Source organism: Vicia villosa, unplaced genomic scaffold (assembly GCF_029867415.1).
Source record: "Vicia villosa cultivar HV-30 ecotype Madison, WI unplaced genomic scaffold, Vvil1.0 ctg.000029F_1_1_1, whole genome shotgun sequence".
In the NCBI taxonomy this organism is placed as follows: Eukaryota; Viridiplantae; Streptophyta; class Magnoliopsida; order Fabales; family Fabaceae; genus Vicia; species Vicia villosa.
In genome coordinates, this window is record NW_026704961.1 from 432,436 (window position 1) to 456,437 (window position 24,002).

The 24,002-nt window shown below is 31.7% G+C and overlaps 2 protein-coding genes across 2 annotated transcripts; one reads left to right on the forward strand and one right to left on the reverse strand.

Moving 5' to 3' along the window:
* Positions 1–11,346: 11,346 nt before the first annotated feature.
* On the forward strand, positions 11,347–12,296 carry LOC131622298 (uncharacterized). The gene is made up of 2 exons (XM_058893324.1): positions 11,347–11,515; positions 11,620–12,296. The coding sequence occupies exons 1-2, from the start codon at positions 11,421–11,423 to the stop codon at positions 11,855–11,857; spliced, it is 333 nt and encodes a 110-aa protein (XP_058749307.1). The 5' UTR covers positions 11,347–11,420; the 3' UTR covers positions 11,858–12,296.
* Positions 12,297–15,073: 2,777 nt separating this feature from the next.
* Positions 15,074–21,362, reverse strand: LOC131622325 (uncharacterized). Its single transcript, XM_058893354.1, has 15 exons — positions 21,060–21,362; positions 20,237–20,323; positions 19,990–20,106; positions 19,813–19,897; positions 19,557–19,665; positions 19,357–19,424; positions 19,107–19,235; positions 17,929–19,010; positions 17,635–17,835; positions 17,470–17,530; positions 16,988–17,101; positions 16,724–16,837; positions 16,534–16,640; positions 15,809–15,871; positions 15,074–15,434 (listed from the first exon to the last, which is right to left on the reverse strand). Exons 1-13 carry the CDS (start codon positions 21,107–21,109, stop codon positions 16,539–16,541), a joined length of 2,319 nt encoding a protein of 772 aa, XP_058749337.1. The 5' UTR covers positions 21,110–21,362; the 3' UTR covers positions 15,074–15,434; positions 15,809–15,871; positions 16,534–16,538.
* Between the last annotated feature and the right edge of the window lie 2,640 nt (positions 21,363–24,002).

Sequence of the window (24,002 nt, forward strand, 5' to 3'; positions counted from 1 at the left end):
CTCATGTTCACGTGGAATTAATCTTATGAATTCTCTGATGAATAAATAGTCATAAAAAGAGGGTCAGAATATTATGAATGACTAATAAAAAATTCCTAAAAAACTAATGCTTACTTTCATAAGATCAATCAAACTTAAAAGTTAGTATTAATGTTATGTTATTTTTTCTATTGTATTATATGAGACTCTTTATTATCCAATATTTTACATCTTTTCATTAATTTGGTTGTACGTGCTATAAACCAAAGAACACCTTAAAAATTGGGTTAAATATGTTTTTGGTCTCTATTAAAAAAATGATATGTTTTGGTCCCCACAAAATTATTATGCACGTAGTTTTAATCCCTGTTACTAAATTGATTTGTATTTTTGAATGATTATTTTACATACATGTTTAGAACATCATATAAAGTTTCTGGAAAAAAAGAAACTCAAAATTTAATTTCTAAGTCGAAATTTTTATTACTTTTTTCATTTTTTTTTGAAATTTTAAATACTAGTACTTAGACCCGTGCGAGGCACGGGTTAAATATTTTCTTAGTAAAAAATTTCATTTTAAAAACACTTATAATTTTCAAATTTTACTTATAGTTAGATTACCATTGTATAGATAAAATGTTATTGTTATTAATAATATACATAAAAAATTTTACTTAACTAAATTTATTTGTAAATTATAAAATAATTTGGACATTTCTAATTTATTAATAATTTGTGTAAATTTAAAAAAAAAATTAACTCGTTAAATAATTGTATCAACAGTTGACTTTTTCTCGCTTATAAAAATATTTGAAACTTATTCCCGTTTATAAAAATAATTGTATCATCGGTTGACTATTCCCGTTTATAGAAATATTTATAACTTATAACAGTTTATAAAAATAATTGTATCATCGGTTGATTTTTTCCCGTTTATAAAAATATTTATAACTTAGGGTAGTGCTAACTTGTGCCCCAAGGGCACATGTTAAGAAAATATAAATGGAATATTTGTATTGAAAAAATAGATTAATAAATTAATTATGAACTTTTAATCAAATCAATGCACGATTTTCAAACACAAAGTTTCTAATAAATTAATTATTAATAATTTTTTTTATTGACTTTCTTTACCATAAATTACATTAATTATCCATAAAAAAAAATTGTCCATTTAATGCAACAAATTTCTGGTTTCCTTGCCAATTTATTAGAGGTTATGCATTTCTATCGGTCACACATATTAATTACCTGAAAATATGATAACCATATGAATTATTATCATTTTGTTGAGGCTATGAGAACATGTTTGTATAGAAAAATTATTTGAAAGAGTTTTTTTAGTTAAAAGCTCTCATGAGTGTTTCAATTGTAAGCTTTTCTCTGGAAAAAAAATAGGTACATCCATATGTAGTATATAAAATAAACCGCATAATATTAATAACTGGATTAGAAAAACTTCTCAAAAATGTTGGACATTCCACATTCCCATAAAACACAAATCAATAAATTACAAAAGAATTAACATTGACGAAGTTGCAAGTCTTGTCCACTCCTGTTTTGTGATTGAGTTCCCGTTGATTACAAATATTTTACAGCAAGATCAAAGTATTTTAAAAAAAGTCTAGTAAAAAATTTAGTTAAACTTTACATCAAGGCTATGTGATAAAAATGGAAAGCGATGACAGTGTTGGCATCTCAGTTGAGAAGGGCATCAGAGTGAGAGAGAGAGAGAGAGAGAGAGAGATATTACGTAGCTTCCAAGTGATATAGGTGAGTGTTTGTTGCTGAGATTGTTCTCCATTGAATTTGGGGCGGATGAGATGATTGTTGACCGTATCTGTACGTTTGGGACAGAAGAGGTTAGATATGTGTTTTGCTTCAGAGGTTTATGGAGCAGCTCCCATCTACCAAAAAAACTTGCAACATAGCCCAAATGTCAGAAAAATCATATTAGTATTAGAAACTAAACATGAATAGAAAATCTATGTTCAAACAAATCTGAATTTCGAAGTTGGAAAATGAAAAAAAATTAATTTTTAAAGAAATAAACAGTGAAATATGATGGAGTCATAAGAGTGACAGATAATGGTGGATGTGTGGTGGGAGAAGAGGAATGGGTAGGCTCAGCAAAAGGGAAATATGTGTGGAAGCCTGAAGAAGAATTATTAATTTATATTAACGTAAGACACAAAACATTAATGAGACAATAATGTATTTTATGTTTTCATCGTTATTTAGATGTTTTGGAATGTAGAGAGCTCTACGGGGAACACAATAAATTGAATACATTCAATCTTGATAGTAGAGATTAGTAATAATGAATTTTATATTTACAAAAAATATTAAATAAATAGATTATTAAGAAATAAAATAATTAATAAAAAGATAATTATCTTTTAAATAAAAATTTTCCTTTTTAAGAAAGTTTGTAAAACATGAGAATTGATGGGAGCATGACACTTGTCAAAATTGCCCCAAAACTCATTTTGCTTTATTATTATGTATGATGTATGATATGATTCATAATTAATTCTTCTCAATTTAAAAAACTATATAACTTGATAAAGAGATATTTTATAATATTCTAAACATGTAAGAAAAAAATTATTCTAAAATTTAAAAGTTTAAGGATAATTAAACAGTTTTCAAAATTTTAAAAAACAACAGGGACTAAAACTACATGTATAAAATTTTTGTAGGGACTCAAATATATCATTTTTTAATAAGGACTAAAAATGAAATTTGAGATATTTAAAAGGATCAAAAACATATTTAACTCTAAAAAATCTTATTCAAGAGCACAAAAGTGTATATCTTGTTAGGATATTCTAAATACTCTGAAAATTATAGGGTCTATAAAACTGAAAATTAAGTCGTCGAAGAATCAATACATGTAAGGATTAGTAACAAAGAGCTTAAAATAGACTAAAGTGTGTTGAACAACTTAAATATATCAAGATAGTGAAAATCCAACATCTTCATTCCATAGAGAAAAAACATTTGTCAATAATGTGTATGGAGAATAAGTCTTTTTCAAAAAATTTATGGACATGCAAAATACTTGATCAAACAGGCTATGGAGAACTAAATTATGCACACACAAAATTAGGGTAATAGTCTCTAAAACACTTATCATATTTTCTAAGAAACATTCGTTTAATCAAACCATCAATATCATGACAAGTGTAAGCAGGATAATGATACTTTCGCAACACACTAGAGATCTCATGACAAGTGTAGTCAGAAGTATTATTATGGGGACACATTATATTAAACTAAGAATGGTTTAAAGAACAACGCTCCTTAATATATTTTTTTACGATAACACAATATTAGAGAAAAAATTTATAGTTTAACGTTAGTTATTTTTGACGATAACAAAAAGAATCTATATAAAATCTCAATTTCTCAATTTTTTAATTATCCAACATCTCACCAAATCAAGAAACATATTGTTAAAAAATATTTTAAAATCAAATTTGAGAAAAGAAAGAAGCAAGCAAGTGATTTCATTGTATATGTTTTTTTATTGAAATATCAAAACACTTGTATTTGTACTTAAATATGTTTACATCCTCTGTTGAGTGATATTTGTAAACACTCTATCATTTATCCATTTATATTATAATTATTCAAAGGGTTAAGTGTAACCTAGATTCTTTGAGGCAACAAAGAGATCAAATTGGGATAATTTTTTTCTATTTAGAGAATCTAAGATATTGATCAATTGGACCAAGAAATATCTTAGTGGTCTTATAATATGTTTGATTATAGTGAAAATATCTCAATGTGAGGGGATTGAAAGTATCTTTTGAGTTAAGAGGGTGAACTAGAATAAACTTTGTATGTTTAATATCTCTTCCTTTATCTCTTTATCATTCAACACTTGGGATTGACTTGAGTTTCATTTGATACTAGCCAAAAAAGTTTAAAAATTATGCCAACACAATTCAAACTCCCTTTTTTATTGTGTTTTTCTCACTTTCAATTGGCATCAAAGTTCCAATATCTTATTTAAACACAACAATGTAAGAGTAAAATATCTTTGAGAAAAACACGATTGGTCATACAAATGATAACAATGAAGGAATCAACATTTCTTACTCAATCAAACCTTCTATGTTTGATGGAGAAATATGGAAGTTTTATTGTTTCTTTATCTTCCAAGATCTAGAACTATGGAAGTTATTGCGAAACAACTATGATCATCCAAAAAAATGCTAAAGAAAAAATTATTGATCTATTCTACTTGGATGATGCTTAAAATAAAACCTTCAAGTTGCATCACAAAGCCAAAAGTTCTCTTATAAATGTCAATTCTTTCAAGGAATATGATACGATTTTCAGCATGTTATTAAGGAAACTCGCAAGTGAAATAATTCAAAGAAGTGTAAGTTGAACAAAGGGAAAGAAAATGAAAATGTGGAGACCATATTTTCTATATTTCAAATTTTTATCGGTGTTAAACTATAGTTATACTATTGTTGATCAAATTAAGAAAATCCTTAGAAGTCTGTGAAATAAATGAAAACCAAAGGTAACAAATATTGAATAATCAAAAGATATAAATGTACCCCCTCTTGAAGAACTCATTAATTTTTGTTGTAGTCATGATATAAATATTGATGAAAATGAACTTTAAAGGAAGCTAAAGTCTATTGCTTTTAAGTCTAAAAGAAAAAAGATCAAAGTTATGATGATGAAGAATCAAAAGATAAAGATCTTAAAGATGCATTAGAAGATGATGAACTTTCCCATGTATGTAGATAAGTAAAATGTTTATGGGCCATAGGGAAAAAATCAATCTCCCAATAGGGAGTTGAAGTGTTTCAAAGAACAAAGAGACGAGGAATAAGGTGGTAAGAAGATCATTTTTTTATGAATGCAAAGAGACTGGGCACTTTAGAAATGAATGTTCCAACATGGAAAAAGAGAAATATAAGAAGAGTGAATTTTGAGGAAAGAAGCAATATCTCACATGCAAATGATGTCAATAAGATGAATCCTATAATGAAGAAGATGAACATGTCAATGTTGCACTAATGGCCTCAACATCCTATGAAGTGCAACTTGACGACACAATATATGATGATGATGATGATTATGAGATATCTTTAGCAACCGAGTTAAAACACTAGTTGTAGTGGTTGTTCTCTACAAATAATGAGAGAAAGACATATGTTCCAAAATCTCAAGATGAAGGAAATAGGCAGTATGGGTTTTAGAGGAAACCAGAAAAGTGGAATCATAGGATCTGGCATAATATATAATGTTTTTATCAATAATTTACTTTTAATTGAAGGGCTAATTCATAATCTACTGAGCATATTATGCGAATTAAACGATATTAATTATGATGTTGTCTTGAATCAAAAGTCATATTCAACTATTAGTCAAACATATTGATTCATACTATTAAATGATAAGAGGAAAAATAGTATTTAATAATCTAAATTTCTTATTTAGAAAAATACCTCTAACCAATAAACATTTTCTCATATATAAAATCATATATTTTTATAAATAAACAAAATTCATCAGTTAAGTTTATCAAATAGCCGGGTTAGAGTAATTTCTACGAAGCGGCGAGAATAAATAAAAATTGAATGAAAAATTATAAAATTTTAAAGGAAACCTTATGTATTTAATTTAAACATTAAAAAAAGAATTAATTCATAATTTTATTAACATTTATATAAAAAGTGTTTTTTGTTCTACTATTTAATCCCTGTAGATGCAAGTAAAGACTAAATAATTTTGATACTAAATTAAAAATTATGCATTTTGTAAGAATTAAAAACATATTTAACTCTAAATATAACCAATAAATAAAATATAATCAAAATTTTAGACTCAACTATGATTCAAGAATTGAATATATTCATAATTCACTATATAAATTAGCGATAATTTTATGGGTTAAATATGTTTTTAGTCCCTATAAATACGAGACCCTGCACTTTTAGTCCCTGTACAAATTTTCTTAGAATCACGGTCCCTGCAAAATTTGACGTCACGATATTTCTTCCTCGGTGTTAGTTTCCTCTAACAGTGGATGACGTGGCATAGTTGACTTGGAAAAAATTTGAAGTTTTCAGCATGGATTAAAGAATCAATTAATCCTTTCCAAATACTTTATGTTGCAACGTTATCTTCACAAACTCATTTTTCCCCAAACCCAAAAGAAAACCCTAGTTGCGCGTGGTTGTTCATCTCCATTGGTGGTCCCAGCTTCCTTGAGCTTCATTTTCTTGTCTCTGCATGGCCCTTCACTCTCATTGTCGTCTTCATTATCATGGTCCCAGGTAAACTCATTTCTCCCAATTTAGTATTGTTAGGGTTTCGTATTTTAACTGTAGCCCAAACTGGGTTCGTAATTTATTTGATGTCAACCTAAATTTTTTACCCTAATATGCATGGCACAGGAAATGATCATGTTTAAAGTGGCGTTTTATATAAAAGGATGTTTTGTGAAAGATCCAGACATTAGATACGATGGTGGGGATGTAATAGGGTTTAACAACCAAGACATAGATTACTGGTCGTTTTTTGAAGCCCGTGACTTACTGAAAACCTTTGAACCTGATTTTGATGAAAAAACTATTAAGATGTGGTGGAAACCTGAAAATGGAACTTTTAAAGAAGATTTATTGCCATTTAGGGATGACTCAGATGCTGCTGAGTTAACAATGTTTGTTGTTGAGCATCAATGTGATGCTGAGAGAGGAGGAAGGGTAAACTAGGTGATGAGGATAACTATGATGATGAATCAAGTGATGAGTCAGTTAGGGATATGCATTTTGATGATAGTGAGGAGGAAAGAATGAAAGGGTTTGATGAAGAAATGGATGGTATGGTGGATGAAATTGGTGTTGATCATATTATTCAATCTAATCCTTGTGCCTCAAGTGAACCAGTTAAGAAAATATGTGTCACAGAAGAAATGGGGAAGCAACAAGTAATTGAAGATGAATACGTGACAGATAAGTTGGACAATGAGGCTGAAGATGACAGTTCTGATGAAAGGCCTTGTGTAATAAGGTTCAATGAGGAAGATAAACTAAGTAAGGACTATGTCTTCAAAGTATGAATGGAGTTTCGTTCCTTGAGACAGTTTAAGGATGCCATACTTGAGCATAATATGCTAAATGGAAGGGATGTGAAGTTTGGGAAAAATGATTCTAATAGATGTAAGGTGGTTTGCAAGGATAAGAAGAAATGTAATTATACAGTTTTGTGCAGTAGAGTATTAACATCCACAACTTTTAGGATAAAAACACTGTATGCAAAACACAAGTGTGGGAGAAATTTTTTTAACAAAAGTGCTAAGGCAGAGTGGGTTGCTAAGGTTATTGTAGATGGTCTGAAGAATAATACTAAGATGAAACTACATGAGGTAGTCGCAGATATCAGACAAAGGTACTCCACTGAAATCCTAGGGTGCAAGGCATTTAGGGCAAGGAAAATTTCAAGACAGATAGTTGAGGGGGGTTCAAGTAAACAATTTAGTATGTTGTGGTCTTATGGTGCTGAGTTCATAAGGGCTTCAGCAGGTAATACCTTCAAAATCAACACTACTACCCTAGCTCCAGGATTGAAGCCTATATTTGAGAGGTGTTACATTTGCTTTGATGGGACAAAAAAAACACTGACAAATAAGGCATGCAGACCCTTTATTGGCTTGGATGGATTCCACTTGAAACACAAATATGGTGGTATGTTACTGACTGCAATGGGCAGAGATCCAAATGCCCAGTATCTTCCAGTTGCTTTTGCTCTAGTTGATAGTGAAACAAAAGACTCATGGAGCTGGTTTATGAAGTTACTTATTGAAGATATTGGAGATGGCAGATGGTGTTTCATATCTGATCAACAAAAGGTAATATTTAGTTACTTTTTATTATTATTTACTGATCATACTTACCATTAGATACTTACCATTATTTTAACTCTTTTCCACTGTTGTTTGAATAGGGACTGGTTCAAGTGTTTGAAGAGGAGTACCTAGCTTATGAGCATATATTTTGTTTAAGACACTTATATACAAACTTCAAAAAGAAGTTTGGTGGAGGAACTTTGTTCAGAGATCTCGTGATGGAAGCTGCCAAGGCTACCTATTTTGAGGCACATGAAGCAAAAATGCTCATTATCAAGGAGGCCAAATTGGAAGCTTATGAGTGGTTGAAGGCTATTCCCAAGAAAAATGGTGTAAGAAAAATGTGCAGCTTGTTGTTATAGATGTCCCAACCAACAATGTGCCTAGTGAATATGTGCCAACAAACAATGTACCTAGTGAAGATGCTCCAACAAACAATGTATCTAATGAAGAAGTGCCAACGCAGGCCAGTCAAACAGCCCAGGAAAATATGGCAGTAAAAAAAAAGGTATTCAACTGACTTTTTATGTGATATTTAGTTACCTTTATCTTCATCAACTGAATTGTTTTCTTGAACTGACTTATTTTATCCAGGGTATGCCTAAGGCCAAAGCTTCAAAAAAATTTCAAGTCTAGAAAAACAAAGATGAAATCAACTGGCTCTCAAACTTTGAATGATGGAGTTGGAACCAGGGGGCATCACAACTATCACAATCTTCACCTATTGATAAATACATTGAATGGGATGCTGCAACACTAGATGCCTTGCTGGATTGGGATGATATCTTAAACATTCAGCCTTTGTGTGTGGATACTTCACCCATGAAGCAAAAAGATACTGCTGAAACCGTTGACCCTGCTGCAACAATGAAGTCTCAACCAACAATAGATAAAGAACCAACTGCTGCAACTACTGCTACCAAGCCCAAGGATGGACCTAGAACTTTCTTTGGCCCAGCTCCAAAAAAGGCTAAGACCAAATCATTCATACCACCAACCTCTTCATCAACACAAGTACATGTCAAACCACCAGCATCATCTTCAACACAGGTGCAGACCAATGCCAAAAAAAAAGTAAAAGTGATGTTCAAGTGGCAAATAGGCAAAGTGACAGACTGAGGAGCCTCAAGACAAAGGCTATTGCAGGTCCAGGAAAAAAACCAGATGACCCTTTGGTGATCACTGAGGAGGATGAAGCCATAGAAGATTCAACTAGTGGTGTCATCAAGACAAAGAAATGGGATGACATATATAAAGGCCTAACTCAGTGATTGAAGCCTGAACTGATTATGTTTTGGAACCTTTTTTGTAATCATATGTTTAACTCTGCATGTCTGTTATGTTACTTGTAATCTTTTGGAACCTTTTTTGTTTAACTAAAGTGATCAAACTATCTGAAATGTACTGATGACGAACCTTATTCAAGGTCACCTTATTATGTCAATTTCAAGTTATGTCTACTACTTATTATTGAAGATGTCGATTTATATGTTACTTATTATGGAACATGTCAAACTATAGATCTCTTATAATATGGAACATGTCAAATTATAGGTCACTAATTATGGGTCACTAATTATGGATCACTTATAATAGGGAACATGTCAAATTATAGGTCTTATGACAACAACATTAACAGACAATTATTAAACCCATACTGCAACATTGTCAAATTATAGGTCTTATAACAACAACATTAACAAACAATTATTAAACCCATACTACAACATTGTATTTCATTTCAGAAACAAACAATTACAAATTGACCATCCTTCAACATTTACAATGAACAAACAATTATTAAACCCATACTGCAACATTAACAAACAATTATTAAACCCATCTTTCAACATTTACATTTCATTAGAAAATACAAATTGACCATGAACGAAATAGCAATGCAAATTGTCTTCATCTTTCCACAAAATCCATCTGACTTCTGTTGGATCAGTAATTCTACATTCCTCTTCATTGCTGACTCATATAACTCCTTCAAGGTTTCAACAGATTGCATCTCCCTTATCTTAGTTGAATCATCTGTCCATTCTTCATCTAAAATCTTGATGACATCGTGTCTTGGTCCCGTATCATCATCCCATTCAAAGAGATTGCATGTTTCCTTGCTTTGTCAAAAGGGACATCTCTAGAAGAGTCTCCCTCAATTACAACCATTCTTGCAACGATACGAAATCATACAAAGATTGTAGTCACACATTCTCCATCTACGATTGCTCACACTTGTTGACTGAACTGAAACCGATTTGCTTCTAATTGAAGAAGACACCATAGCTTGTGTATCGACTAAGCACGATGAACAAAAATGAAGAAGCAGATGAACATTATTGAGGAAGAGGGTGAGAGACACGATTTGGTGGCAGAGAGAAGAATGAGTAAATGTTTTAGGGTTTAGTCATGGAGTAAAGAACATTATTATAAACACCAATCAACGTGTCACATAACAAACATACACTTGACAAGACACGTCATCCTCCGTTAGTGAAAACTAACGGGAGGGACCATATAAGGTGACATCAAATTTTATAGACTATTATTCGGAAAAAAAAATTAAAAGGACTAAAAATGCAGGATCGCGTATTTATAGGAACCCTGACATAATTAACCCTATTTTTATTATATAAACAAGTAGGTTATTTGCAATAAACTCATAATTGACTGAACATGATAGTTTTTATAGTTGATTTATTTTCTATAGTTGTTTAAAGGTTGATGTATGAATTAAGACATTTCATGGACAAAAGTTGTTACATTTTATAATGCATTAATTGTCATTCTAATTTTGATTTGAATTTGAATATTATCAATTATTTATCAATTTTATTGTAAAGTTTTAAATTAATGAATAAAATCTATATTATCTCATAATTTTGTATATTGACATGTAAGGGGCTGAGACTTCTGGAAGAATGGGTACCTTTAGTTTTTGAATAAGTCAATTTGTTGAAATAAAGAAATATAATTTGATGAATAAATATATTATTAATTAACAGTTTCACAATCAATTTTCTTCAGAAAAGTAGCAAAGTGCTTATTCAACTTATGCAGTGGATTACAGATTCGATAGTGCCACTCACATGCAACGTGCCAATTGTATATTGTTTCGTCTCTATCTGAACAGTATATACAAAAAAAAGTACACAACACTTTGTTCTACAGTTGAATATTATTGCTTTTTTGACTGATTCAGATATAGGTGCTATTTATCTGGATAATGTAATTATCTAAAAATGTATATTACATAATAAAATATTCTTGGTCGTTGTCATTTCAATTAAAAAAATATAGTCAATTATCTGAGTTATTTTTTTAACTAATAAATTCATTCACTAAAAATAATAAAAACATTTTATATACTCCACAATTTTTGAAAATACTGTGGTGATTACGTGGCATGATGTGATAGGTGAACTGTAATTAATTTTGTCAAAGGTCTTATAAATTCTTGTCCTCTCTCATAATAATAACACAAAAAGATTCCTCATTTTTTTCTATCCACACTGTTGCATGTAACAAACAAACTCAAGTTTCTTCATTCTTATCTTCCATGGCTTCAGATTCCAGTTCAAATCTAAGAATCACCATTGAAAGAAATCCATCTCAAACACGTTTATCTGAACTAAACATCAAGTGCTGGCCCAAGTAAGCATTTATAATCACTTTTTTTTGTTTCATTTTTTGTATTAATATAATTATATAACATAAACTTCTTTTTTTTTTGTAATGGGGGGTGTGAAAATAAAAAGATGGGGTTGTTCACCAGGAAAGTATCAGTTGAGATTTGATGCAGAAGAAACATGCTATTTATTGAAAGGAAAAGTGAAAGCATACACAAAAGGGTCATCAGATTTTGTAGAGTTTGGAGCTGGAGATTTAGTGACAATTCCTAAAGGACTGAGTTGTACTTGGGATGTTTCTGTTGCTGTTGATAAGTACTACAAATTTGAATCATCTTCTTCTTCTTCATCTTTACCATCTTGTTAATTATTAGTAGTTGTAGCAAGTAGTAATGTTGTATTGAAATTAAAATTAGTTTTTATAGTGTTTTGATTCAATTTTTGTGGTTTGAGAATGAATGAGATGCTTCTGACATTATTATAGTATTTATTATAGTCAAAGATAGAGTCAAATGAATGTTATGTTCAAACCAACCTAACCCATACGTGTTATGCTAGAATTTAAAACGCCGCTTTTATTATTCCTTTGACTGGTCAACGATATGGAAATATGTTTTTATCATTATTCAATTCAATGATAGTATTAAATTATTAATGTTGAGTCACCTAGCTCACTTGGAGAATTCATTTAGTAGAGGGAATGGAAATGATTGTCCATTTCTTGTAGTAGAATTATGTTTATAGTGAGGACAAGTGACATTCACTTTTATCAATTCATCTTAAAAGAGCATCTGTATTTAATTTATAAATCCTAAGACACAATTAATGAATTTTGTTATCATATATATATATATATATATATATATATATATATATATATATATATATATATATATATATATATATATATATATATATATATATATATATATATATATATATATATATATACAAAATTAAAAATATATAACACAATTTTAAAAATATGAAAACATATAGCCATCGGTTATAATTGGAAGGAATCTTCAAATTTTGACTCAATAAAAAAACATATTGATTTCAATTTTTGTTAATCTATCCATGAATATCAAGATGATGAGAAAGATAGCATCATATAAGGAACGATTATGGGTTACATGCAATTTCTGAGTCAAATATATTTATTTTTTTGTCTGTTATTTTATCTTAAAATTACATAAATAAATATTTCCAAGAAAAATATTTTTATATTTAGTTTTTAACATGTGCCCTAAAGGGACATGTTAGCATTACCTGTAACTTAATACATTTTTTTAAAAAAAAAATTACACAGTAAAGAAATACAAATCAGACGCAAGACTTTGTAGGAAGAATCACAGTTCGATCTCCTGCAATTACAATGGTGAGAAGGCTAAAATTACTTGATACAAGAACTGACCCAACTGAGATTAGATGGTCTAGTAGACCTGATATTGGTGGTGAAAATAATATATATATATATATATATATATATATATATATATATATATATATATATATATATATATATATATATATATATATATATATATATATATATATATATATATATATATATATATATATATATATATATATATATATATATATATCACATACCAAGACTGTTTATAAGATATTCATATGTGTGTCTTGGAAGAGCTTTTGATCAAAATGCATCTTGTCTGATTATTAGGGATGACAAAAATACACGTATCCGCGGATAAAATCTGCCAGAAATATGAGCTAGTAACTAATGGATATCCACAGATAAAATAAATAGATATGGATGCAAGTTTAATGATATTTGTACCCGTGTGTATCCATATCTGGTAATAAACTATAAAAATTATTTAAATATTATTAATTTATTATACCTTGTCTTTTTATCTTCTAAAAAAATAAGTCTTCTTATATTTTTTTTCTCTCTTTTTCTGTTTGAACTTTTCTTTGAAAAAAACCTCTCACACTCCATATAAATTCTATTAGTCATTTCATATTTAAGTTTCTTCAATACTCCAGACCTCACTTCAACAATTCCACCGTTCAACCAACAAGTTTCGTGGGCTCGTGATTTGGTGTGTCCGATGTGCTTTGGGCCAGAGGAATCACACTCTTATCTCTTTCTCTCGTCTTATGTGGCAGTCTAAATGTAAACGATTATAAACTTTTGAATTAGTGAAGATTTAATGCTTAATATGTCCTCTGTAGTGGCGCACCTGCACTATTGTGGCAAAATCTTAAATGGTAAGACTTTGAAAAATGATGATGACTGCTGTTTTATATATATATAAATCAATTTAGTTAGATAGAAATGAAATTATGTTTAAAGGGACTTGTAGATGAGCTATTGATATTGTCCTCTTGGCGTGGAAATGGTTTAGGGCTTTAAAAGGGACTCAGATTGATTATGATTTTGTTAATTGGCTGGATGATTCGTTGAATTGTTTGAGGTAGTTTTCATATTATTAATAAGATCTCTTTTGATCTTTTGTATTAGGATTGAATACCTCTTATACTCACATTAATACAATTTTGCTTGCTTATGAAAAAAAGAATGGGCATAATCGTATATTGCGAGAATCCCAATAATAGAACAATTTGAAGGTTTTGTCACAAATTACATTGTTATCTCCAAAAATTATTTAAATTAACAAAAATACTAATAATTTTATTCTTATAATTAAAATACTAATAATTTTGGAAAACTCAATTTTAGTTTGCCATAACCTATTTCTATTTCAATTAAATTAATTTTAGTTAGGGACCCCGTAAAAGTCCGCAAAAAATGGCACGGGACATGCATAATTTAGGGTGCATGTCTAAAATTTTGCTCCGCATAAAAAAAAAGATGACAGACCAAAGAATGCCCGCAGACTTTGCACCTTTTCAACCGAAAAATATAAAAATTTCAAGTAAATGTCAATGCCTGCAAAAAATGCAAAAAAATGGAACAGGGCGAGACTAACATATTAAAAGTTGTGAACCTAAAGTTTGAGGGTTATGAGGGTTATGAGTAAAATTTTCTGATTTCATTAAATTGATTTTAATGGACCAGAATTTGACTGAATCCAGTCAACAGCTCAGCCAGTACTCTCTCCTCTAATTAATTAATCTTGCTTATCAAAAAAAAAAAAACAGCTCAGCCAGTTCATGTCAGTACAACATTCATTTGACACAAGGAAACACTTACAAAGGTCCTCGCCATAACTTGGCACCTACAAGATTGGAGATCCAATGGTATTTAGTGAAAGACATAAATTCCCTTTGTATCATACTCTACTGTATTGTGATTACCAATAATCGCTTCATATATTGCAGCGAATTCCTCCCTCCATTAAAATACATGAAGACCAAATAAACTGTCTTACAAATAAGAAAACCAAAATCAAAATTCGCCAATTTGATGAGAGGCTGTAACCTCATTTAATCCCACAATTAAGTAATGAATTTCCATAGACCATTTATTCAGTTGGTAACTTAACCTCTAGTTAATATAATAGTAGGAGTTTAAATAGTATTTGGAAAGAAAAAATTCAAGGTACCAAAAGAAAAACACAAGATTTAGAATGGTGTGCTCTCATCCTTTAAAAATGTAAATACCAAATTCACGTGATAAGATCGTGTAAAAATTTCACAAAAGTTAATTCATGTTCCTAAATTATGAGATTTCTGAGGATAAATTTGTTTCCCCTTGTAACTACTGAATAGGTTACACATGTAGAAAGGAAGATACCCCTAGCAATGGGCACGAGGAAGGAGGGTAAGCAGAAAAAGGAACACAGACATTTTTACAAAAGGAGAATACTAATACATACATACTCATACATTGATAATACAAAAATATACATTTCCTAATGCAGTGAGTGTGAAGTTCCAGTTCTTGGTCATGCGCTCAGCACTGGATATGATGATGTTAAATTTGTACAGATCATCAGTGGAAACAGCTGCATGGTGATAAGATCCGTTTAAAATAGATGAAAAGAAAGACAGTTTCTTCCAAGTTATATCACTCAAGAAGTTGAGCTTTAACTGGTTTTTCAATTAACTTTATTGGTTAAGTTGTTGATTGAAAAATCAAGGTGAAAGTCTTTATTCTCGATATGAATCTTCCGGTGAGAAAGCTCAGCTGCTTGAGAGATATACCTCTTCATTTAAAAATTTTAAAAAAATAATTACATCTTATCCACTAATGTAGAATAACTTACTTAGTTGTATGAGTTTATATTTCATACTACCGCAAATACAACCAAATAAAACACTAAGGGATACAATAAAAATAATTAAGACATAAACAAAGTGAAGTACAAAAGGGGCTTACCTCGTGGGTGATAAAGATAATGTGAAGCAGATCATTGAATTTCCTCTCCAAACATGTTTAAACCTACAATTATAGATGGAAACTTTGTGAGGATAAATAAATTAAATGCCAGTCATTGTGAACCAAATATATATTACTGTGAAGGAAGGAATGATAAAATCAAAGGCTGTTGTGATTCTTAAATTCACTCATATATGATATCTTCATACAGAAAAACAAACAGGACAAAAAATAAAGATCACGCTGATAGTAAGAATATCCAATTTCTTCTAAATTTGTGAATAGGCAGTTACTTGAGTTGGGCCACCAACAGAAAGTACAACAAAAATCTCAAATAATATTATAGGAACCATTTCAAAAAATAATAATGCAAGGACTAAAAAATATATCAGACATATTTAATAATATGTATTTTTTAAGTTGCTAAACCCCGGGCAATAAATGAAAATTATGCATCTTATGAGTGCATAAAAATGCTATGATATTCCTTTTCCTTTTTTAACCGAGTCTTCTAATTTATCCTCAACAAAAGTTTTAACTGTAATGCTGATCAACACTTGAGTTTTGGTGAATGCACCATCATCACCATTATAGTACTATGTCCTTAATTCCTATCTGAGATGAATTTTATTACTCAACAAGCATTTATATCCACGAAAATCAAAACCAAACATCACTTTTATAGTTGTGTAATTATAAAATCCCAAAAAGAATCATTATATAACCTTGCTCACTGACTGAATCCAACGACGGTCTCCTCGGGAAAGTAACTCGGTCCATTGCCACTTACTGGGTGAGCACCATCGTAGTGGAGGATCCTAAGCTTTCCTTCCTACAATCACAAACAAAAAATTAACAAACTAAACAATGCAAGTGAAAGCATACCAGATAGATCTCCCGCTAGTATAATAATACCTTTGTTCCATAAACTAGGCCGCCCCCAGGAAAAGGATGAAAGCATGCCACATTAACCTCATCTTCAGCACTAGGAAGCACCCTAACAAGTTCCATATCCGAAACTCTATACACCTAAAATACAAAGCAAAATCCGCGACAAGATTTTGAGAACAAAACAATTTCATCTTACAATGTTCAGTGCCCGCTCACGTATTAAGCACAATCGGTTGATTCATAAATAAAGATCATATAAACCTACAACAGGTAGGAAGAGCATTGTACCTCTAACACTGTGTATATAGGTAATGTTGTTTCTCCATCAATGACAATGCTTTTAAGAAGAGAACCATGACGTCGACCATAGGCAAGGAGTATGTGCTCAGATGTAGGTGAGAACTACACATCAAACAGCAGTGGTACAAATTCAATCCATGAAGAAAATTGCTTTAAAAATTATATTTAGACTCAAGAAAGTGGCAGAACTACCTATTAATATTTAAAGAAAGTCATGGGAATAAACTTAACTACCAATAATAATAAAGGGTTTACTGCAATTTTATTCATCATTTTGACTTGGAGTCCAAAGCATATAACAAATAAAAGAATACATATTTGTATCTATGGCTGAGAGAGAGAGAGAGAGAGAGAGAGAAGAAATCATTCATGAAATATGAATATCATAAAAGAAGGTTCAGACACATGCAGAGCGGGGGAGGGATAGAATTATGATTATCAGAAAACATATGATGAAGTACTAATCTGACCTGAATTGAAGTCAGACAGTGAGCTGCTCTAATAGCTCGAGAAGCAAGCACCAATCCAAATCTGTTTAACAAATATCAATAGCAATTATTTTAAAATGTAATGGACTCAAGAACCTGCTCAAGAAATAGTAAATGCTTAGCAACAATAGTTGAATTGTTCCCTACGTTGCCTCCTCAAGGGAATATATCCGCAGCTCATACATAACTTGGTGTGCTGATATTGGATGCCGAGTTGGAGATGTTGCAACACCAGGCTCTTGATGTACCGGAGTTTGCAATCCTGGATCGGCTTCTATATGTGGAAGCATACATGCAACACAGGCAGCTAAAAATCTACCGCATGGTGAAAAATGGGCACCCATTTCACTGCAAAGTACAAACGCAATTGTAAAGTAAAAACATAAAATGCATATAATTTCAATTCACAACTGAATAGAAAAACATAGCTTCAGAAAGTACCTGCAAAGGACAGCGTGAGGTATGATTAGACGACATCTGTCAGAATTTAGTGGGGAACAGGGATTTTTTATGTCATGAGACCATACCCTTAACTTCACGGTACAAGGCAATTCAGTAGCTGCCGCTGCAGCCACAGATGTTGCGAGTTCTGACTGGATTCGACTCATGATGGTTTGGATGTCAGATCCATCGCGTGGGGTATTAGTAGAAGCTGCAACATTTCGGGATTCAGATACAGGTCTACGCAATTGGGAAAAATGACTCCGTAGACCTGATCTTGTAGAAGATCTGGGTATGTTGATGCCGCCAGACATTGCTGTAGATGGCATTGCTGTGTCAACATTAGAAGTGGAAAGAGTATTAGCCGTTGCAGCAGAACTAATCTGTTGAGCTAGAGTGCCATGACTAACACCCGGGTGAGAATGCGTTGCGGGGATACCAACTTGGCTTTGACCCATTAACCATCCTTGTAGAAAAGGTAATTCCCAGCCACTTGTGTCTCTTGAAGAAACAAAGTGATGAAATTGACCAAACTCTGAATGAACCCCATGATTTGCAGTCTGTCCCGATAGTCCGTGTAACATGCCATTGAGAGAACTTACATCAGTAACATTTCCGTGTTGACTTCCTTCCGACGGTCTGGTTTCATCAGTCTCCATACCATCCATTGTGAGGTTGCGGATGCCAATTCCCATTCCATTAGAGAAAGAAGAATGAGTGGGATATTCTGTACCAAGTTGAGAGTTAGTTGGAATCTCGGAGACTGTATCCATGGGAGACGAAGTATCACATTGTTCTGTTACATTTGTATCTGCTTGAAACTGAACCACCGCAGGGGACTCAATTTGCATTCTACTCGAGCCATCGTCATGACTAGCATGCTGTAATTCCTCTCTTGACTCATCGACAGAAAATGAAGGAACGAAGAAGAAAGTCGATGAAACGTTAGGCGGTTCACTGGACAAAGTAACATTTTCCGTGGGTTGAATATTTGTGACAAAAACGGCAGGTGGAGGATATTGTAAATAACCAATAGATGTTGCCTCTGTCATCGAGGAATCTGAAGAGTCAAGATCATTGACCTGCGCATCAATACAACCATGTTAACCAAAAAGAAAAATCAAAAAGTTAAAATTCTGAATGGGTATATAGACAACAAAAAACACAAGTTCATTCACCTCAGCAGTTAAAAGATATGGTGCAGCATGAGGGTGAAAATGCACAGCTCGTAGAGATCGCCTAGTCTTCAACACAAAAATTGGTGTGTAGGATGCCTCACTTTTCTTGTCATAGTGCCATATGTACAGCTACACAGTGTTCCAGAACACAATGTAAGAACGTTAAAAATCCATTAAAACGAAGAGTAATTAATTCATTAAAGATTTTAAATAAAAAAGAGAGATGGGAGGTTCTCATAAAAATTACTACCTTGTGGCCTGATGCAACGGCAATAATTTCCCCTTTAGCATGAAAAGCAATGGAAGCAATTGGGCGATCTGTGAAAAAACACCGACAAATTCATCAAACAGAGAACCCAATCAATGCCAGAAAAACAAAGCAAACAAATTTAGTAACAGTAGCAAAGGTAATTTAGAAAATAAAACGAGATAGACAGTAAGTAAATATACAGAAATGGTGAGATGTTATGCACTCTGATGTGTTAGCATCCCATAATCGAACTTCTTGATCCAAGCTCCCACTAGCAAGTATATGTGGATGCAATGGATGGAACCTAACCTGCAGTCATTTACCACAAAAATTTAAATTGGAAATGACAAAGCACTTGATTCCTTTTGTAAACTACAATCAATATTAAAAGCAAAAAGCAAAAGATAAAAACAAATGCACAACAAATTCAGGCAAACAGGCAGATTTCAAGCTTACCACCCAAGGCGTCCTCATATGGCCCATTAACACCTTTAAGCAACGTCCAGTTTCACAATCGATTATCTTTACCGTGTGGTCACCACTACACATGGCAAACAAACAAAATTAATCGCAAAGGAACTTTAATTTAAACTAACATTGAGGTACTGAAGTAATGAACTAGTTGCAACTTACTGCGTGGATGCAATAACTTTTCCATCTGGACTAAACGCTGCTGCAATAGTAGACCTTGGGGCAGGTAATAAAGGGCAATACTTGGCTGACAAATGTCGCAATGAATCAGCCTCAACCCTGAGAATCATTTTAAGAGATGTTAGTCCATAAAATTGGAATTTCACAAAGAAAGAGCATTAGAAAAATCACAGTCTCAAGAGGCTTGTTTTTCCAAGATATCATTTATAAACTGAAGTAGTCCAAATACCATGACAAGAGGCCACGCCTTGCATCTCTTGCTGCATGTTTTGTTCTTGGTGAAATCTCTCTCCGTGCAACCAAATTAAAGACATTGCTACAATTGAACAAATTCAAAACATCAGATGACAAATATTGTACAGAAAACTTATATACTATCAATCTAAAACGGGAGCCAACTTTAATTTCTGCTTCAGTTGATGAACACGTAACTGAAGATGATTTGAGTATTAAAATCACAGCATCAATCACATCATTCGAATATGTGATATTCAAGGAACAAAAATTAGAATTTCGTTACAATCAACTAACATGATCCACAACCACCCATCTAGATCATACATAAAAAAACACCAACTGAGTATACACTACCAAGTACACAGACACACATTATCTATATCATAATCCTATGATCTCAGCATCAAGTCTAAGTAAGTCTCATCTCCTTCCATAACTATTGCCTCGGTTGATTTTCAACTCAACAACGATAAATCGAAGTCAAACAACCCGAAAATCCACTCAACATTCAACAACAACACAGAAACCAGCTTGAAAACCATCCAGCAGGAGAAATCCAACCACAGAAACAACATCAAACATGCTACACGCATATGTCAAACACAATTTCAGCTGATCCTAATAATCAAACAAACACCGCCAACATCATTACAAAACAAATTTCTCAAATCACCATCAAAATCACACGATCCATAATTAATAATTCAAATCAAAATTAGCCAAAAAAAAAAAAAACAATCAAAATTATTCGATTCAAAAGCTACTAAAACCGATGCAAACAGATAAATGGTTAATCATAAAAGGATAATCCTAACCTTCGTTTAGAATTAGAGGCATGATCACGATTCCGAGGAATTCCCGTCATTTTCGCGTGTAGAATTTTACAACAAAAAAATATACAAAATAAAAATAAAAAGATTAACGAGGAAAAAATAGAAGAGAGGATCCAATCAGAGAGAGTTAAAGGAAGCAGAGATGAACGCCTCTTCTCTATCTCTCTCTGGTGGCTTTATTTCAGGGAAGCTCCTCCGTGTTCGTCTTCAATTTCAAAGGGGCACAGACCTAGCGAGACGATGGTAATGGAATAATTAACACAAGTCTTAGGTCAATATTCGAATTTTCTATAATTTAAGGGGTCAAACTGTGAAAATTAATTAGTCTCTCTTCGGATGATTTGATGGCAGATTTTATAAGTGTTAAAAGGGGTATATATCCTTCATTATCCTTTAGCTCAAAATAAATACTTAGGTTTATGTAGTCAACTTTGCTTATTTTTTAGAAAAAAAGTTAATTAAATAAATAAATCGCACTTAAAATTTATAGATTAAGACTCGTATTTTTTTTTAAAAAAATTTAGGCTTAAATAGTCTTTTGATTCTTGTAAGTTTACGTGTTTTTGATTTTTGTCTTTGTATCTTATTTTTATTGGAAATGATCCCTGAATGTTAAAATCTTTTTGGTTTTAGTCCCTAAAGTTAAAATCTGCAGGAAAATCTGCATGTTTCTTGCGGATTTTCCTTTGAATTTTCCTGCGGATTTTAATTTTAGGGACTAAAACCAAAATGATTTTAACATTCAGGGATCATTTCCAAAAAAAGATACAGGGACGAAAATCAAAAACACGCCAACTTACAGGGACCAAAAGACTATTTAAGCATTTTTTTTATATATTAGCTTATAATCTATATGTTAGATGAGAGATAAACTTAAACTTTATTAGGATGACGGCTGATATTTAATTTCATATTTTCAAATGTTATGTATTTTTGTAATTGAATAGAAAAACAATGATGCTACAGAAAGGTGTCCACCAGGATGCGAACTATATGTTAAGATTTAGTAAAAAGACGGGCAACTATCAATTAAGGAAGCATGTCAGATTGAACGAAATAAGAAGAAGGTCGTATGAATAGGAGAAGGCTACACTATAGAATTATTGGTAGATATTTTGTATGATGAATGAAGGTGGTGGTAGGGGCAATGGTTCCTACCAACAATCTTTGTTAGGGAAAGACAAAGTTCATGTAAGCAACAAAGAAGGGAATGACGATATGTTGGAAAAAAGTTTAGAATATGAAATTAGGGATGAGTTTTAGGAGTAAAAGATTAGGGAGAAAAAAACTAATATAATATGATTGTTTTATTGTCCTCATATCATATAGGTATGAGGCAATGAGAAATTGACCATGGAGGCAAGGACTCATAGGCAAGTTGATAGGAAGATACATCAATTTCAAAGCTATTGAGGAAGGAAGTGATCAATATAATAGATTTGAGAATTTAATAATTTTTAGTATACTTCTCTAATGAAGAGGGGTATGCCAAAGCTTTTGAAAAATGGAACATGGCTAATATGTAAAGGTGTTATGTATGTCTAGATTCCTTATCTACTAATTGAATATTATGATGCAAAGGTGTTGCTTTCAAAAAACTGTAACGGTGGCCAAAAATACATTGAGCTTAACGACTCATTATTGGTCATGTTTTAATCCCTCAAACTTTCTCAAAAGCATAATTAATATTTCACCAATGATCATGTTGACATGAATTCAACATAATGAGTGGGATTGTGATGAATTTTACAACTACACATCATATGTAGATAGAAATTAGGAATTGAAAAAATGAAATAATTGCATAGTACATTTCATAGAGTTATAAATGGCAATGTGTTTAGCATGCTTGGAGGGAAGAAAATTAGAGGTAAGTTATTTGGGTACATTTTATAGGGATGAGAAAAAATGACAACTTTATTCTTCTCAAATTTTCTAAGAGGGGTATATGAGTTAACTCCAAGAAAGATCTTTTAAGAGTAATATTTGATGGGTGATATCCATATACATGCTAAAAGAGATAAAAAAAATGAAATCAATTTGGCTTCTTTAGATTCAAATGTGTGAGAGACATATGGAGACTGATATGCAAGATGCACAATATTTAGATGGGAAACTTCAAGTTGCGAGTGAATTTTCCATTGTTTGGTATAGAATCATCCATGAATAAGAATGTTGATCCTCGAATAACTATCAACTTCCCTTCCCAAAACAACTTGATTTGGGAACAACTACCCTAAGAAGATCATATGTTGATTTATTATAGATTGAGTTTGTTGCACCTTGAAAATATCAACCATTTTCTAAAGGCACGTGTGATTCTTTTGAAGTACTATTGGTGGAAGGACGACTGAGTGAGTTTGCTTGTAATTTTTTGGGATTATTGAGGAACTCATTCGATAAATTATCTATATGTCATTAGTTTTTTTTGGAAAGTCTTCATTAATTTCTCGGTTTTCTACGGGTGAAGCATTGTACGATTAAACTCTACAAGAAACAATCTCATTTTTTATGATATAGAAACAAAGAAGGAGTGGTGTTACAAAAGGCTCTCTTTAATTGTCAAATGATCACCATCGGGGAGGTTAATTTGGTTAAGGATTTTTGGGGTTCCTTTGCACTATCGAGAAACAAAATTTTAAACTCATTAGAAACATGTTTGTCTCAGGAAGCCAGTGCATAATCATACATTATATGGAAAATATTATACTTTCATGCAAATTCAGGTTATGGTTGAAAAGGGCTTAGAGATTGAATATTCCTTCTTAATAAATTTTAGAAGTTGTCGTTCTTGATAATCGTGATTGAAAAACTTCAATATGATTTGCAGATCTTAAAATAAAATATTGATGAATATTCAATGATAGTTTTCAAAATGAAAGTTCATATGATAAATCATAATTAAACTCCTAGTTAAAGGAGTAA